Source organism: Pseudoliparis swirei, chromosome 1 (assembly GCF_029220125.1).
Source record: "Pseudoliparis swirei isolate HS2019 ecotype Mariana Trench chromosome 1, NWPU_hadal_v1, whole genome shotgun sequence".
Taxonomy (NCBI): Eukaryota; Metazoa; Chordata; class Actinopteri; order Perciformes; family Liparidae; genus Pseudoliparis; species Pseudoliparis swirei.
Genome location: NC_079388.1, coordinates 16,215,645 through 16,232,201, shown reverse-complemented (window position 1 = coordinate 16,232,201; position 16,557 = coordinate 16,215,645). Strand labels below are relative to the sequence as shown.

The 16,557-nt window shown below is 44.3% G+C and overlaps 1 protein-coding gene across 3 annotated transcripts; it reads right to left on the bottom strand.

The window, feature by feature from the left end:
* Positions 1-6,309: 6,309 nt before the first annotated feature.
* On the bottom strand, positions 6,310-16,335 carry gmeb1 (glucocorticoid modulatory element binding protein 1). 3 transcript variants are annotated; one of them, XM_056418284.1, is made up of 10 exons: positions 15,987-16,335; positions 14,597-14,786; positions 14,249-14,301; positions 14,017-14,132; positions 12,992-13,095; positions 11,584-11,732; positions 11,266-11,391; positions 10,678-10,815; positions 10,288-10,425; positions 6,310-8,431 (listed from the first exon to the last, which is right to left on the bottom strand). In XM_056418284.1, exons 2-10 carry the CDS (start codon positions 14,722-14,724, stop codon positions 7,704-7,706), a joined length of 1,680 nt encoding a protein of 559 aa, XP_056274259.1. In that variant the 5' UTR covers positions 14,725-14,786; positions 15,987-16,335; the 3' UTR covers positions 6,310-7,703. The 3 variants fall into 3 exon arrangements, with proteins under 3 accessions (XP_056274259.1, XP_056274269.1, XP_056274251.1); XM_056418294.1 differs by lacking the exon at positions 15,987-16,335 and adding an exon at positions 15,801-15,934; XM_056418276.1 differs by lacking the exon at positions 15,987-16,335 and adding an exon at positions 15,510-15,784.
* Between the last annotated feature and the right edge of the window lie 222 nt (positions 16,336-16,557).

The following is a 16,557-nucleotide window of genomic DNA, read 5'->3' as shown; positions in this document are numbered from 1 at the left end:
AGGCGGACGAGCCTCGGCCCTTTCACGACATCCTCGTGCTCCCTTCTCGTAAATTTGTTTCCTCACTTCCTCCGATGGCGGCCATTCATTTATGAACATGTTGGGCTTGAGACTCCTCTCTTCTCTTCTCTACTCTTCTCCTCTCCTCTCCTCTCCTCTCTCTGCTGCTCTCGCCCACTCAGTCCTTGAATTGTACATCCAGAATAACCGCTCATCGCCACACAACAGCAGCACTCTGCCTCTTCACGTCCTCCGGCTCTCTCAACTCCTCCGGCTCGGTGAGCGCTCCATTTACCCCGGTGTGCCGGGGCTTTATGATAATTCATTTGAACCTGCCTGTTATATTTTATAAGCGCTCGAAGCTGAAGCTGACAAATGACTGCCCCGGACTTCGAGTTCTCCACTTTGCTGATGTCAGACTCGTCATTTAAACTGTTCAAATACCTCCTAAAGATAAACAATCAGCACGATTTAATAGCAAATTTACATTTAAAACATAGTTTTAAGGCCGCACACTTCAAAATAAAGGATTTTTTTAAAATAACGCTCATGACCTCGGTATCGTCGTGAGGGAAATTTTCATCTCACAAAGAGGTTTTAATGGAAATGTATTCACTTCAGTGCCTCACGGGCGTATTGGGACACAGGGTCATATTCAAGCAGCACGGCAGAGCGTCTGAGAGGAAGCCATCGGAGGACGGAGACGGTTCAAGAAGTATCTCGAGGCGGGAAAGTGGTGGAAATTACAGAAAAAGCAACAATGGCATGAGGGAAATGATTTATGGAGATGTGAAGTGGAGAGCTGGGGGGGGAGGGGGGAGATAAGCGGCAGGCGGTTTCCCCTGACAGACAAGGTGACAATCCGGGCCTCCCGTGTGAGTAAACAGCCACGCCACTATCTCTCCCCGCCCGACGATGGGGTGAACACCTCTGTCCATCAGCCGGGCCCCCGTCATCGCTCATCGGGCGCTCGCCTCCGGTCCGCTTGTCAACATGCAGACGGGGGAAAGTTGCACCTTCTGCTGCTGGCGAGCGCCAAAACGTGGCTGGCACAGAGAGAGGAGATGGGAGGGTGGAAGGTGGAGGGTGGGTGGGTTGGTGGGGGTGGCACAGGCTGCCAGAGTTTTATTAGTTCCCTTCACAGCCTCACTTGGCCCCAGAAAATAAAAACAAAATAAAATAAAAATCAGACAAGGTCGACAGTCGTCTTTGTCCGCGAGGTAAACACAGCAGAGCTCACGAGTCACAAATCCCCTCAAGCGAGACGGAGAGGAGCGGTGGGGATGACGCAGGAGTTTGGATTAACATCCCAGCAGCAGCAGCTTCTGGTGTCAGCACCGCTGTGTGTGTCAATGTCCACGGGCTTTAGATGAAATACAGCTTTACTTTTGGTGTCGGATGCTTCAGATTCAGTAGTTGTTATGTTTTAATGTCCATATGACCGTAAGTTTAATTAAAGAAGGGTTTAGGCTGAGAACAGTGCTGTGTTTCAGGACCAGTGAGACGTGAGGAAGGGACCGGTCCGTGGGTTTAAGGCTCTGGACATATGGTAATGATAGTGTAATAATAATAATAATCATATTACATGTATTTTTTTAGTCACATGGCAAAGTAATGCAAGTAAACGTCTTTGATTGGTCAACGCAGACGTCGCTGTTCATTTCATTAAAAACCTTTGATGACGAGAAATGTGCCGAAATATTTTGGATTTTTCATTGAAAGGAATAAAAACTAAACAAAAAAAGTAAAAGACAGACGTCGGTCAAGGGAAACTAATTAGCTAAAAAACTTAATTCCAGAGCAACAACCAGGAGATGAGGGCGTGTTAAAGGTGTAGCGACGCGTTCATGCAGCAGCCTCTTCCATGAGCGACGCCTGTAACCATGGCGATTGCACACATTGACGATGGCGACGGCTGGAGCCTCAAAATGCTTCGCAGACATGAACATTTAAAACAGAAATGAGCTAAAATATACTTCAACTAACAACAATCTAATGGCTAACAATTTGACTAAAAACTAAAAAGACAAAAACTCAAATTTAAAATTTAAAATAAAAGTGAGATAAACATGCTGCATTGTTCCAGGGCTTTGTTCCCCTCCTGTGGGGATGATATATCAAATATCATGGAAATCCAATTAAAAGTTGTGGAGACGTATCACTCCAAAGTACAAATGTCACCCCCATGGAGACGCCGAGGGAAAAGTCAGGCGATCTCCAAATCCATCGTCTTGGAATTTGACTTGTTTAAGATGGGAAAAAAGATATCCCCGTGTCCGTGTTTGTGCTGTCGAACTTTTCAGCGATGTCAGCATGTTCCTCAATCTCACACGGGATATTTGATGAGTTCCCATCACGGCGGATACAAATAACAAAAACACCCTGCCTCCGGCTGCACCCAGCAACCCTTAGAGGCAGTAAAGGAATTGCCATTTATATTTTTAACCTGGAAACGGTGTCATGTACATCCAGGAGTTCTACGGGGAGTGGAAGTAGAAGTGAAGATGGCCTATGACACCTGTTGGCAGCCGCTCCAGCCATGCTGCTCTATAAATTGGCACTCATAGGAGTAATAAGAAAGGTTTAAATCATGCTTAGTTAAGCTTTAAAGAGCTGCTCGCACATTAAAAAGGGCCCGCAGGTTAGAAGAAGGTGTTTATATGTGTGGAATTACAGCTACAAATAATCACTGTCATTAATCTTTATTTGAAGGTAATTTTTTTTGTTCATATCACGAGTTGCTTCATCTCTGCAATGTTGGAGTAAATTCCTAAAGTGGGCGTGACGCCCTCCGATTGCTTGTTTTAGCTGATCAACAGTCCAAAATCCAATTTGCATCGTCACGGTGTGCATGTTAGCGTTACAGAGCCCCGAGCCTCGGGAGAATTTCTCACGCTAAAATAATTTAATCTTATGAATGTTCCAGACATTACAAGTGTTATTAATGACCAAATGGATCACAGTCATTTTGAAAAGGGTTTTACGAACACATTATTATTGGTTTTTCCTTTCATCGTGTTCTACTGCCCCCAAGTGGCCAAAAAAAGAGAGAAATAAATGCAGCTTTAAATGAAAGATCGATTATACAAGTAGTATACAAATGAATAACCGATTAAATAAGTAGTTTTCTTTCTCTCTTGATTAATTGAGAAGTTTCAGTGGAAGTTTAAGTGTCAAATACTTCAATCCTGAGAATACAATTATGGAGTGAAAAAAGTTTTGGTTTTTAGTTTTTTAGACTAGTTAGCATCCGCAAAATCAAAAGCTATGAATATCATCAACTTAAAGATATTGGCACTTTATATCCAAACATTTTACTTAAGATGACATGAAAATAAATTTAATTATTAAATTTGGACCTAAGATGACATCAAAATGTTACCTAAGATGACATGAAAAAAATGATTTAATTATTAAATTTAAAGCAAAGAAAATTCAAAATTGTGAAAAAGAGCAGAGAAATTCTAACGGTTATTCACCTTTAATCACACAGTTCACCGTAAATACCGACGTCAACGCTGCCTCTGCAGTTGCCATCGTCCCCGCTGTCAACACAGGACGCTCGAGGTGAAGAGGTTCAGCCTCGCCTGATTTGATCCGGACCGAGCGAGACACTGACGCGCGACGCCAGAGGAGCACATAGCGGGAAAACAAAAGGTTCTGCCTGACAACGCGTTGCCACTGGAGACGCGGCTGCGTAACCGAGGGCCAGACCCTCCAACCGAAGCCAACCCGAGAGCGGGACGCCGGCGAGAAACTCACCAGTGGGACACACACACACACTCATGAGTCAGCACTTTGAGTCCAACGGCGTTTCTCAATCAGCGTTCTTGTCAGTGGCGGTGCGTCCATAGAGGGCGCCGCCCCTCTTAAAATTTTGAGATGAAAAAAATATATATATAACCTGTCAAAAAACATTATATACCAAATCATTTAAATAGCAAATATACCGTGTTGACGCACTAAATGTGTGTGGGAGACCGTCAGCCTGTCAACAACCACTTAAGTTAAATGTGACATAAATAACATATCGCCACTCATCCTCACGGAGAGAAGCCCCTCCCCATTTTCGGGGCTCCGGCCCAACGTGTGTGCGCGGCAGCGAGCAAACATTTCACGGTCGTTTCGGCAAGGACGGCTTCTCATTGGCGGATGAAACGTGAATCTTGGGGCACAAAAATTTGCGCCCTGGCCAATGACATCGTTTTATTATTTCACGTGATTGGACTATTCGGCCAATCAGAGACCGGTATCATTCCCTCAGCCAGAGAGCTCAGCGGAACTACGCGAGCAGGTAGCTAACGGAGCTGGTTAGCTGGAGGCTCAGTGAGTAATGCGCTGTTTAGTTTCCCCTATCTGTTGTTCCAAAGTCCTGGGACTGAAACTCTCTGGACTACAACGGGGTGAGGGATCTAAAGAGCTTCAGACAAGTGTAAAGCACGAATCTTGCCGCAGTTATCTAGCTAACAGCATGGAGCTAACTCACTAACAGCATGAAGCCAACCCTGTTTGCAGACCGAACTGGCATCGAAAACACAACGAAGAAGTTCTGAAAAAGACACATTCCCTCTAGAATAATGAAACAGGCTGGTTACAGACACGATTGACTTTAACCAGAGAATTATTGAGAAGTTTGCCAACTTTAAAGAGAGGAAGGCTACTTGTCTTTACAGTAGTGGGTCTGCTCTGTCACCCAATGTAACATGTGATCTCTTTCTGACTCTATTCTGCTCTGAACCTCTTTCATGTTAGGGTGAAACTCTTTTATTTTGCAAACCTCTGAAACCCAACCCAATGTTCCTTACAGCTGCTCTGAACCTCTCATGCCCAAAGTTACAGTGTGTTGATAGTTGTTATTGGACAGTGTTGAGCACGCTGTGTTCTTGAAATAAAGCTTTGTTTTTTACAATATTCTACTCAAAACCTCTTTTCTTCTCATTGTTGAGTGCCATTTAAACCGCGTCGCCCAACTGCGCCCCCAAAAAATGTCACCAGCCGCCACTGGTACTTGTGCGTACTTTCCTCTACTTGTGTCCTCGTGACTCGTGAAACGTCATCAGTCGCAGCCCGAGTACATGTTGCAATTCAAAGTTCGCTTCTCGCAAAGAACGGTCAAAATGCCCGGATGTGACTTGATCCTCCCACTTTCCGGAGGATGCATCAGAGGAGACTTGTGCGTACTCTGGCTAGCATATATCCCAGAATGCATTTCGTCAGCAACCGGAAACGGTAGCGGAGGAGAAAAGAAACTACTGACAGATGACTTTTTATAAATACTACTGTTGTTGAGTCACGGAATGCCATTTCAGGATGTTTTGTTTATTTGACTGTAAAAAATTATTTACAGTGAATAATTAGAGTAAACCCAGGAGCAAGAACAGCTGATGTGGTGACGTCATCAAGTCAGCTGCTGTTCCAATCGCAGAAAGACCGTCCTCCCGTCCAGACTCCAGAAGAACACAAGTCTGTCTGTACTCGTGTACTTTGAATTGAGAAACGCCGCAAGACTCACACATGCGAGTTAAGTTCAGAGTTCATTTTTTACCAAATGTCATCTTATTTTGAAATTGATGAAACTTGACAAAGGGGTTAGCAGGTCCGTCTTCCGATCAGGTTGGCGGTTCAATCCCCGGCCTAGTCGATGCGTCCTTGAGCAAGACGCTTAGCCGTGGTTTCGGAGTATGATTGCACCACGTAAAGTGTCTTTGACTACCTTAAAAAGCGCTATATAAATTAAACGTATTAGAATTATTACGTGTAGTTGATGCCCTCATAACGATGGGCCTCACAACAGAAAGCTCTATAGCGGGCTAGTTTACATGCGACGAAGACACCGACTTACCTATCACTTCATTTATATGTCAAGCGTTGTTGTTTTTTCTAATCTTCTGGAGTATGATGTCGGAGTTTGTTTACGAGTCGTTTCCCCCCCCGCGATGCTAAAGATGGAGCCCCGAGCTGTCCTCCGCAGAAAGACACGCCGACCACGAGATGTCACGCTCGTGTCTCTATTCTCGGCTCAACCTGCCAGACCCGAGGCGAGCGACCGGCAGAGCGTCCGCCCCGTCGCTCTCCTCTCTTCGCAGCTTTCACGAGCCCCTCGGGAACGGCTACCGACGTGGAACAAATGCCGCTCCGGTTTTCTTTGTCCATGTAAGGGGGGGGGGGGGGCACATGGCACATGGCACATCTCTGTAATTTACTCGGACAACACATCCTCTCCTTCCTCATCATGAAACCCGTATCTCCAGTGTCAGCCCGTGAGCACACAGCGCCATCTGGTGGTGAAACACTGACACAACGGCACTTTTTTTTCTTTTTTTTTTCTGTTTTAATCTGGTATTAAAACACATTACAAAGTCAGTTTGCAAATACCCTCATTTGTTAAATTAAATGATCAGAATGGAGAAGTCTTGTTGATAAATTAATCCATGTTTGCACCTTAAACAGAGAGGCTTGTACGTCTTCAGTCGGGAAACTAATAAATATGACACGACTTTACAAGTGTAAAATACAGGCATACCAAGTTTAACATTTAGTATATATATATATATATATATGTTTTTATATATTGACTTAAACAATCATCCCAGCAGCTCACACCATCTATCATACTGAGATAAAGCCATCGATGATAACAATAAAACAAAAAATAATCCGATAAAATAATCCATATTATATGGAGTTTGTGAATGAAATCAGACAGTATGGAACCACTGGGAGAATAAGTGCAGAAGCGATGCCATTCCAATGAGGAGTTCAGTCTGTTACCGTTTAACAATGCACATAAAAAATAAAATAAAAAGTTAAACACATGATGTGGAGGTAATTCTAAATGAAACGTTTCGAGAGCGGGGATCGTTGCATCGTCGCCCTCACAGGTCACAGGACGCCGTCAGAAGCCCAGGATGTGGCCTCCTCTCGTCTTCGGGGTTGTTCGTGGAGGCTCGGAGGATAAATCCAGATCATTACAACTCATTTGTTATCTTGTTGTGGCCATTGTTTACGCTTGATGTCAGTGACTTAACCAGGGGGCTAGCAATGTGTGGTGGGCTCGAGATTGTTGTTGTTTTTGTATATCGACAACAAACGTGAGACGAAAAGTTAAGGTTAAAGAAAACTGTCCACCTCTCTAAGCTCTCGGTGATTGTTTTTGTGTGTGTTTATTTGATGTTAGCTCGTTGGTAAACGAGCCACGAGACTAAACGGTCCAAACGGTAACATGAGCACAACACCCACACATCAAATACGGTTTGGCTCGCCTGGAGATTTGTTGAAAACGTGTCCGATTCTCGTGCGACCGCTCGACCTCTCGACGCGACGTTATTGTTACGGCCAAAATTACAAATGTTTGACCAGAGTTGTAAGAAACCAGAATCATACTTTAAGTACAGGTCAAACAGAAGCATACAGAATGTTCTTTGTTGTGATGCCTCTTTGTTTCAATAAAAAAAATTGAGGAGCATGTACACACACACACACACACACGCGCACGCACGCATACACACACACCAAAAAAAGGAAAATTTGGCTACCCCTAGAGCTTGGTCTTAGACCAAGGCAAATTGTGGATTTGGAAATTCGGTGTATTTACAGATTCACAAGTCAGTCCGAGTTGCTGCTGGGTAAAACGGGAGGCGCGGCTCATTGGACCTGGTTTCCCTCCTGAGTGTTTTCTTCTATCACCACGATCTGGACGCCAGTCAACCGTCCACTGGCGTCCAGCTGCGCAGCCCCTGAATCCCCTCAGTCTGCGCCTCCTGCACGTGGCACTGCGTCTCCTCCCCCCCCGCGCCCACCGTCACCTCCGTCTCGCTCAGGACCATCACGGCGTCCCCGTCGCCGCCCGACTCCATCGGCGCCGGGTTGATCTCGATGACCGTGTGCTCCTGGCCGGCCTCCGCCTCCTGCATCGCCTCCGCCGCCCGCCCTTCCGAGGGCGCCGTCTCCGAGCCGCCGGCCTGCCGGCTCAGGTGCAGCAGCTCCACGGGGCCGATCGCCGCGCCCAGCCGGCCGGAGTCCTGCACGGCGGTGCCCACCAGCGTGAGGCCCGAGGACGGGTGCAAGGTGATGGTGTCCGCCTTCCCGTCTCCGGTCACCACGTAGCGGGTGAAGAGCTGCGAGCCGGCGGGGAGCAGGGTGACCGTGCCGGACGACTGGCCCAGGGCGCCGAGGGGCAGGCCCGCCACGGTGAACGGCTGACCCACGGAAGACAGCGAGATGGGGGAGAGCACGGTGTACTGCTGGGGCTGCATGGCGGCCTGCTGGTTGACGGGCGAGGTCAGCAGGGTCGTGGTGGAGGCGGGCCTCTGGAGGCGAGGGCGCTTGGTCGGGCGCTTGGTGGGAGTTTTGTTTTTGGCGGGCTGCGGGCAGGAGAAGAGAGAGCGCACCTGCTGCTGCTTCCTCTGCTCTTCCAACTGCACCTCCAGGTCTACAGAGCACAGGAGAAAAAACGTTATCAAAATGTTATACAGGACTGTCTCAGAAAATTAGAATATTGTGATAAAGTTCTTTATTTTCTGTAATGCAATTAAAAAAACAAAAATGTCATGCATTCTGGATTCATTACAAATCAACTGAAATATTGCAAGCCTTTTATTCTTTTAATATTGCTGATTATGGCTTACAGCTTAAGAAAACTCTAAAATCCTATCTCATAAAATTTTAATATTTCCTCAGACCAAGTAAAAAAAAAGATTTATAACAGCTGAGTGTTTGTCAAGGCTCAGGAAACCCTTGCAGGTGTTTCGAGTTAATTAGACAATTCAAGTGATTTGTTTAATACCCTACTAGTATACTTTTTCATGATATTCTAATATTTAGAGATAGGATATTTGAGTTTTCTTAAGCTGTAAACCATAATCAGCAATATTAAAAGAATAAAAGGCTTGCAATATTTCAGTTGATTTGTAATGAATCCAGAATGCATGACATTTTTGTTTTTTGAATTGCGTTACAGAAAATAAAGAACTTCATCACAATATTCTAATTTTCTGAGACAGTCCTGTATGTCCTAATATTGATATTTGATATCAATATCGATTAGAGATGGTGGGCAAACTCAAGCCGGCACATGTCAAAATACACACAACATCGATTCAAATCTGACCTTTTTTAATATCTCTGCCGGGAGGATCTTGCGATTGGTTGGTTTGCACACGGATAATCTGGAGTTCTGCTTCTCGACGGTTTTATTTTGGTATTCTTTGAAGATTAATTTCAGGCCATTTGAGTTTGTAATCAACTAACCAAGTATTTACTTCCACCTTGTAAGTCTGTGTGTGATTATCAAGGCAACATGTGGTCCCGGAGACACGCGCTGAACCAGGAAGTACAACAGAGGCGGGTTTGAGGACTTTGCTAGATATTTAGAAGTCAGAGGCGTAAAACTTTCAGATCAACATTTAGGCAGATTTTGAAGACCCGAGGAATCGGGGGTTAGGAAGTAGGAAATGAGCCAATAGCCCTTCCCACTTTACGGCTGGCGTGAGCCCAACGCGAGATGTTCTCTAGTTCATAATGCAGGCGATAATCTTTTGTACTGATGATTCGACTTGTGATTCCTGCCAATCCGAGGCAATGAAGAGGATTTTTGTCTTCCAGAACAAGCATTTCATTTTTTTATTATTATAAAACTTTGTCATCCTTATTTGCTGCTTCAGATGCTGAGATTTTAAACAGTGTGGCACCAATTCTTCACACAACAAAAGGAAAGGGAATACCACGCTCACCTCGGGCCTGTGATGATTCTCTCGGCGTTGCCAGAAGGTGTGCATGCTAAATGCATCTCACCTCAAACACACAGAGGGAACCAGAGAGCGTGTTTAACCATTCAAGAGGTGGAGTTTCCTCCGGTGAGCATGATGCAGAAGTACCAAGAGAATCAGTGACTGCGTTTACATGCACACAGATACTCTGATATTAACCCGACCCGTAACCCTATGGATGCATTAGGCCTTATTCAGAATTGAGCATTTTATTTATCATGTGGGATTTGCCATTCTTATTCTGGTTTTAGAAGAATTATTGGGTTTAAATTGCATTCAGAATAATGAGCATCTCAAATGTGTTTGTTATTGTACCTGTCATAGGGGCATTTTGATGTAAATTGGAGCATGCAGAGCTGGATGTAGACGGAAATATTAGAGGAATATTCTTTTTTCATTCGCCATGTAAAACAGCTTAGTAGGTATATTGTCTTTTTCTGAATTAGAGGCAAAAACCTGAATAATTTGTGCACGTAGACGTGGTCAATGTAGAGGACCCTTGTTTGTGTTCTGTACTCACTGGTCAGCGTGCTGAGGACTTCCTCCTGGCCGGGATCCGTCTGGTGCCGCCTCTTGTCCAGCGTGTTCTTGACCGAGTCGAGCAGGCCGAACACTTGGGCGAGGTTACTGAGCACCGCCACCTCCACCAGACAGGAATCTGGGATCGGGGAGGCAGATCAATCAACGGGTCACTCGGGTCAGTCGGAACAGAGGAACCAATTCAGCTCTTGTAAGACGATGAATCATGAAGTCAGAAAACAACAGTCTGCCTTCTCAAAGCTTTCTGATGTTGGGTTTTTCCTCCGTCAGCTGACTCCTTCTTTCTATTCGTTTCCCGTTGGTTTCGCATTCACGCCTCGAGTCCTGCACACGGCCTGTTTCGACAGTGCACATTAGCGTTGTTCCGTACCCGTGTCCTGGAGGGCAGCGGTCTCCCTGCGCTGCTGCACGCCGTTCAGCAGCTCCACCAGCTCCGTGCTGATGTTGGTCACCACTTCGCCCAGCAAGCCCACGTCAGCGATGCCCTTCCAGAAGTTCAGCGTGTCCTCTGTGGACCAACAGACGACACACGCAAGTCTCAGTCTCTGGCGTGCGTTTCATTTCCAACTAGTTATAGTTATCGTGACGCAGGGTAGGAAATCTAAATATTTTTTAGGGGGCAATTTTTGCACCCACTGACTGAAATCCAGCAGCATTTAAAAAGAAATTGGGAGGGGGGGATTTTTTTAACTTGTGAAATAACATTTAACCTTTGTTCAAAAATAATAAATATACTTATTTAGGCTTACAGTATATGAGAAATTGTCATCAAATGGCAATAATAAGCCTATTAGTAAGTTCATAATTATTAGAGGAAATTATGGGGGTATTATTTGCCCCTCTCCTTGTGATATCAGGGGCAAAATTATATTTCTTGGGGGCAGTTTTGCCCTTTGCCCTCGTGTATTTCTGACGCTGTTGTGAAGTGAACTGTGTGGATGTGTGCTCTCTCTGTGACCTGAGATCTCGTTGGATTCCTTCTTCTCTGCAGCCTCCAGCGAACTCGAGATCCAGTCCATCTTCCCACTGAGAACCTCTGCTCTGTCCTCGCCCACTGTTCCGCCGTTGCCCAGGACCACCTGAGCTGCAAGTTACACAAAATAGCGCACAGAAATGTAAGGAAACGGTCGTAGCTGTGCGGGGAGGTTTAATCCATACGGGAAGGAAATCAGTCCAACATGCTTTCAACATGTAGTATTTGTATTTACTCAGAATATAACAGATAAACATAAAACAGTCTGGTGTTGGCAAAACCATGACCACGGGGTGTTCTCACTTTGAGAGGACGTGGGCGTGGTCAGTCCAGAGCCGTCAGGAGGGAAGCGCGTGTTGTTGATGAGAAGGTCGAACTTGGTGCTGCGGCAGGTGTTGGTGCACAGTGTGCTGTGCTGGTAGAAGTCGAGCTGACCAGAATCCATCATTTTTCTGGAGAGCAGAAACCATGAAGGGGTTCAGACAGTTAGTGAAATGGAAGAAGAAGAACAACATATAGTATCTGGTAAAGAAAACTCAACTCAAGGGTGACTTAAAAATGTGTTTTAACTGAACTCCTGAGCACAGATGTGTATAAACAACAAATAGTTGGTGACATAAAAAAATGTAGGATGACAGGACTTTTTCATTGTACATCAATAGTTTCCAGACATTAAACTGGTTAAACCTACAAACACAACATCTGAAATATTGTGAGCTTGTAAAGTTTGTTACATTAGCAACTATGTACAAATCCAACAGACACAGAGCAACGAGATCATATATTTAGAGAAGTACTATATACACAGAAGACTGGACTTTGAATTTGTGTTTTGAATTGTAACCAATGTGTTGCTGCGTCAAAAAGGTTTACACTTGAATTGCACTTCTGTAACCATAGCATACCATATCTTATTAATACATAACAAACTAGAACGGGCACTCGGTAGAGCGCATACCTTCGCCGCAGCCACTTTTTTTGTACCTTTTCATGATCTTGACCTTGACCCGATCGATCCCAAAATCGAAACAAATGGACCCCGGATAATAATCAATCATCCCACCAAATTTCATGCGATTCGGTTTAATACTTTTTGAGTTATGCGAATAACACGCATACAAATAAATAAATACACAGCGATCAAAACATAACCTTCCGCATTCTCAGAATGCGAAGGTAAATGCGAAGGTAATCAGTACATTTCTATCCATGTATTAATTTGTAATTTATTTTACAAAGTTGCCGATGACTCTTGAGGGTTCATCACTTCATACGACACCTTGCGTATTAGTTATGGTCATTTTGAGTAAAGAAGAACAAGCTCAGCTGTACTCACAGTGTCATTAATAGCTCAATTTCCATTTGTAGAACATTCTGGTTCCTAAAGTTTCCAGTAAGTCTGCAACCCTGAATGATATTTTTCAGTCACCAGTCGATGAGTAATGGAAAGTTTATTAAAAAGCCACGGTGGTTATTTTTATTTCATGTGATGAACTGCCGCCAAATGAGTTCACTCGTACGAAGTCACACGGTGAATAGTCATTATTTTAGATATTTATTCAAGATGTATGAGTCACATCAGCAAAAATAACTTCTGTGAACCGAGCAGTCTGTAATAAATTATATTGTGGTGCAGTGTGCACCCAACCAGAACTAACAATATTACAAATGTGGATGTTGGGTCACTGATCCAAATAGAAGTCCCCCTCACCTGAGCATGACTCCGCCCATCCTGATGGCTCTCTTCCAGTCTTTCAGGGTGGCTTTTCCAGAAATGTGCACAAACTGCTTCGGGCTGATCAGCTGGTCTTCATACTGGTGGGGAGAGAAATATGAAAACCATGTTGATGAGCAGAGGGGATGAAATTAACACAAATGACACTGCGTGTATGTGTTCATATGTGTGATATCGCTTTGCTGATACTGGACTTTACATGAAGAACCAAATCAATGTGCATACAGTTGGTATTTTGAATATAATGATGACTGAATCTATTACTGTGGATACTCTACATAATATCGCTGTAAAATATGTTCTACGTCACAATGACAGTTGGGATACAGCTTCAATGTTCTTCACTATTTTGTGTCAACAGGAAATACTACAAGGCATGTGGCAAAATATTAACTTTTTTCTTTTTCTTGGTTGTTGCCAAAGTTGCAGAAACACCTTTTTTTAAAATAATCTTTTTTTGTATAAATGAAACTCTCTTCCTGTTATAAATGCATCTCACGCTTTCTCTCTCTCTCCATCTCGCTCTAATATTCAAATATATTTCAACACTCATAATTTACTGTTTATTTCACCATCTTTTCCAAAACCTAACCAAGTATTTAATCGTCTTTTATTAAAACTAAGAGTGTGTTGGGGGGGGAAACACACTTTCTCTCTCCATCTGTGTTATCTAACCCCTTGTTTCTCTCACACTTTCCCTGGGAGAGTGTGGGGGGAGAGAGAGAGAGGGAGACTATCTCTCTCTTGTAGATAGTGTGAGAGAAAGAAAAAGAGAGAGAATGGGAGAGAGAAAGGGAGAGAGAGAGTGGGGGGAAGAGTGTGATAAGCTATTTTCCCTTTAGCTACATGTGGACAGTAAACTATCTGTTCCAGTGATTTTAGTGTTTTTACTTTAGAGCCAATGTGCCCATTGTGACACATTTCCACTCAAATATACCAATAATGAAACCCTGCTGCAGTTGTAGACTTTATCAAAATAAATTCAAAAGAAGAATACCCACCTTCACACATTTCACGTTGATTCCCGGGCATACAAACTTCTTCACCAGCAACACGGCTTTACTGTCACCACAAGTTATGGGACAGACAATTTCAACGTTGTCTCCGTCAGCTTGTTCTAAGAGAATCAGAAGACACATGCGTCATTTGAACTTGAGGTGGTGGGAAGTAATGCTTTTTTTTGCAATGTGAGCATCACAAAATCTTTAAAATATTATTCTGTGAATCTTTTACCTGCGTGTGCTTCAACGGTCATGACGGCTGCATCGGTTTCAGCAGACTCCTCCCTGTAGAGAAAACAGTTTGCATTTTCACATTTATTTCTTGGCGATATAGAGGTAAACTGTCTGTCTATCTTGTAAAAATATCTACTTAAATCAAGTATATGTTATGTGTATTCATGCAAACATCCAATATCACACATGCAAAAACAACACATATGGTATAGGTCTTATTGTTACAGGTGTCCCCCTCAACCCGTGTCTTGGCTGTCGCTCCCTAACTGACTTCCAGACCGGTCCAGATGTTTAGCATTGATCTCTGGAATGAGTTTATTAGCTCACACCTGGCTTCGGTACATACCCAGTGGTGATTGGCTGGAGCTGGAGGATGACCTGAGTCTTATTCGGGTCATCGGGGTCTCCTTCGCCCTCGGCCTTCACCATCAACACCTCCGCCATGGACACCGTGACCTCTTCGGTGGTCGCCATCACACTAGTGGGTTACGGAGGGCGGCTGCTTTCATACGACAGCTATCCAGGAGTTTGTTCATCTGAAAATGAAGGATGCATTTATTTACAAGAGAAACATAATCGCACCATGACATGGCTGGATATCAGAGCCACAAATCATATTTTAATAACATTGCATTAAGAACCCAAGTGTGCATGTAATATAGTTTAATAAAATGGAATATAGTAAGAGGTGTTCACCGACAATAAACCGATCTTGAGTTAGAAATATGTCATTTTAATGTTTATTAATTTAATACGTTTTTTTAAATATATATATTTCACCTAACATAACTATATATCTTCTAAAAAACATTGAGCTATTGATTTCAATAACATTTCGTATTTCAGAATTGCTATATTTTCTCTGAACTAACGCGAGCAAAACTAACTCACATTAACTTATTCATCTATTTATCTTTTCGCGGTGCGCACATTGTGCTCTACAATAACCAGAATACCATATCGACCGGTACATTATCCCGGTAACGTTAACTATTTGCTAAATTAACGACACAGTCTCACATTTTTGATTTTTTAAATCAGTTTTAAAGCGGTCAGATTGCTAAGCTAATTGTAACGGTAACGGTTAACGTTTGTTTTCGCCTCGCGCACTAAGGGACAGAACCCGCGGTTTTTGCGTGTTTCAGGGAGACGCTAACTGCCTGACTGCGGGGGTTACTGCCCCATTCAACGTCACACTTGAGCTCATTTCACCCGTTTCGTTGCGGGTAGAAAGACTCCTATTCTACAAAAAGTTCAACCTTATTACGACCGTTGAGCAGCGGACTGCTTTTTTTTGTCTGTATATGATCCCCACAGCGAGTCATACTCTGCTCGGCGGTGGCCATTGTGGCTCAAAGCAAGGGCGTAACTTAATATGTGGCAACCCGGACAATAGTGTGCGCTATGCTGCCGGAGACGGCGTAAAGCGTTGCATTTACAGTGTGACGGTTACGTGCCGCTTGTCTCTGAACCTTACGTCCCTTCGTAACTCTGCATTTTGACTCTCCGCTCCCCCTCAAAATGACGTCTCCCTGTGCGGCGGCACGTACGGCAAACAACGGCACGGCGGCGGCGTTGCCCCTCCATTCTGTGCGAGCCCGGCCGGCTGAGCCCCATCCGAGACGCAATAACCCCGAAACCCCCGGCCAAAACGACCGCCGGTGCGGGGGGATCGGCGGGCGATTCACAGCCGAGTTTATTTACAGTCACGTAGCGATAAAATAGCTCGTCCTTACCGTTTTATGGAGAGAAACGCAGCCCTAGATTGAGGAGAGCTGGGGCGCATGCGCACTTCGCAGATGTAGCTTGACTTCCTGCAGAACAGCGCTCGCCTTGTTATCGCGCTCATGTAAAACCTCACAAAATCCACCTACAGCTCATTTAAGTGACCGAATTATCTCCGTTACATGTAAGAGAATGTAAACTGCATCATATTCAGCGACACTTTCTGTCTGTGTGTGTGTTTACGAGGATGCATCCGTGCTTGTCGCCGTAGTAGCGTCACGGTGCAGTAGTGTCTGAAAGCCTTATAATAAGCAGTTTTTTGGGGGATACTTGAGAATTATTCGGTGTTGTCGCGTCCGCGGTGCTACATGCGAATCATCGCCACGACAGATGGCGATGAATAAATTGACGTAAAGTTGCCAATTTTTACTCGAAGAGTTGACAACATCGCGCAGCTCGGTGATCTCCCGCCTGCTTAACGTGAGAATCACCACCGAGCTCGTTCCGGACAGTGTAACGTTAAAGTCTGAGGGATATTACAGTAGAACTGATTTATTATGTTGCTAATATTATTTTCTTTAA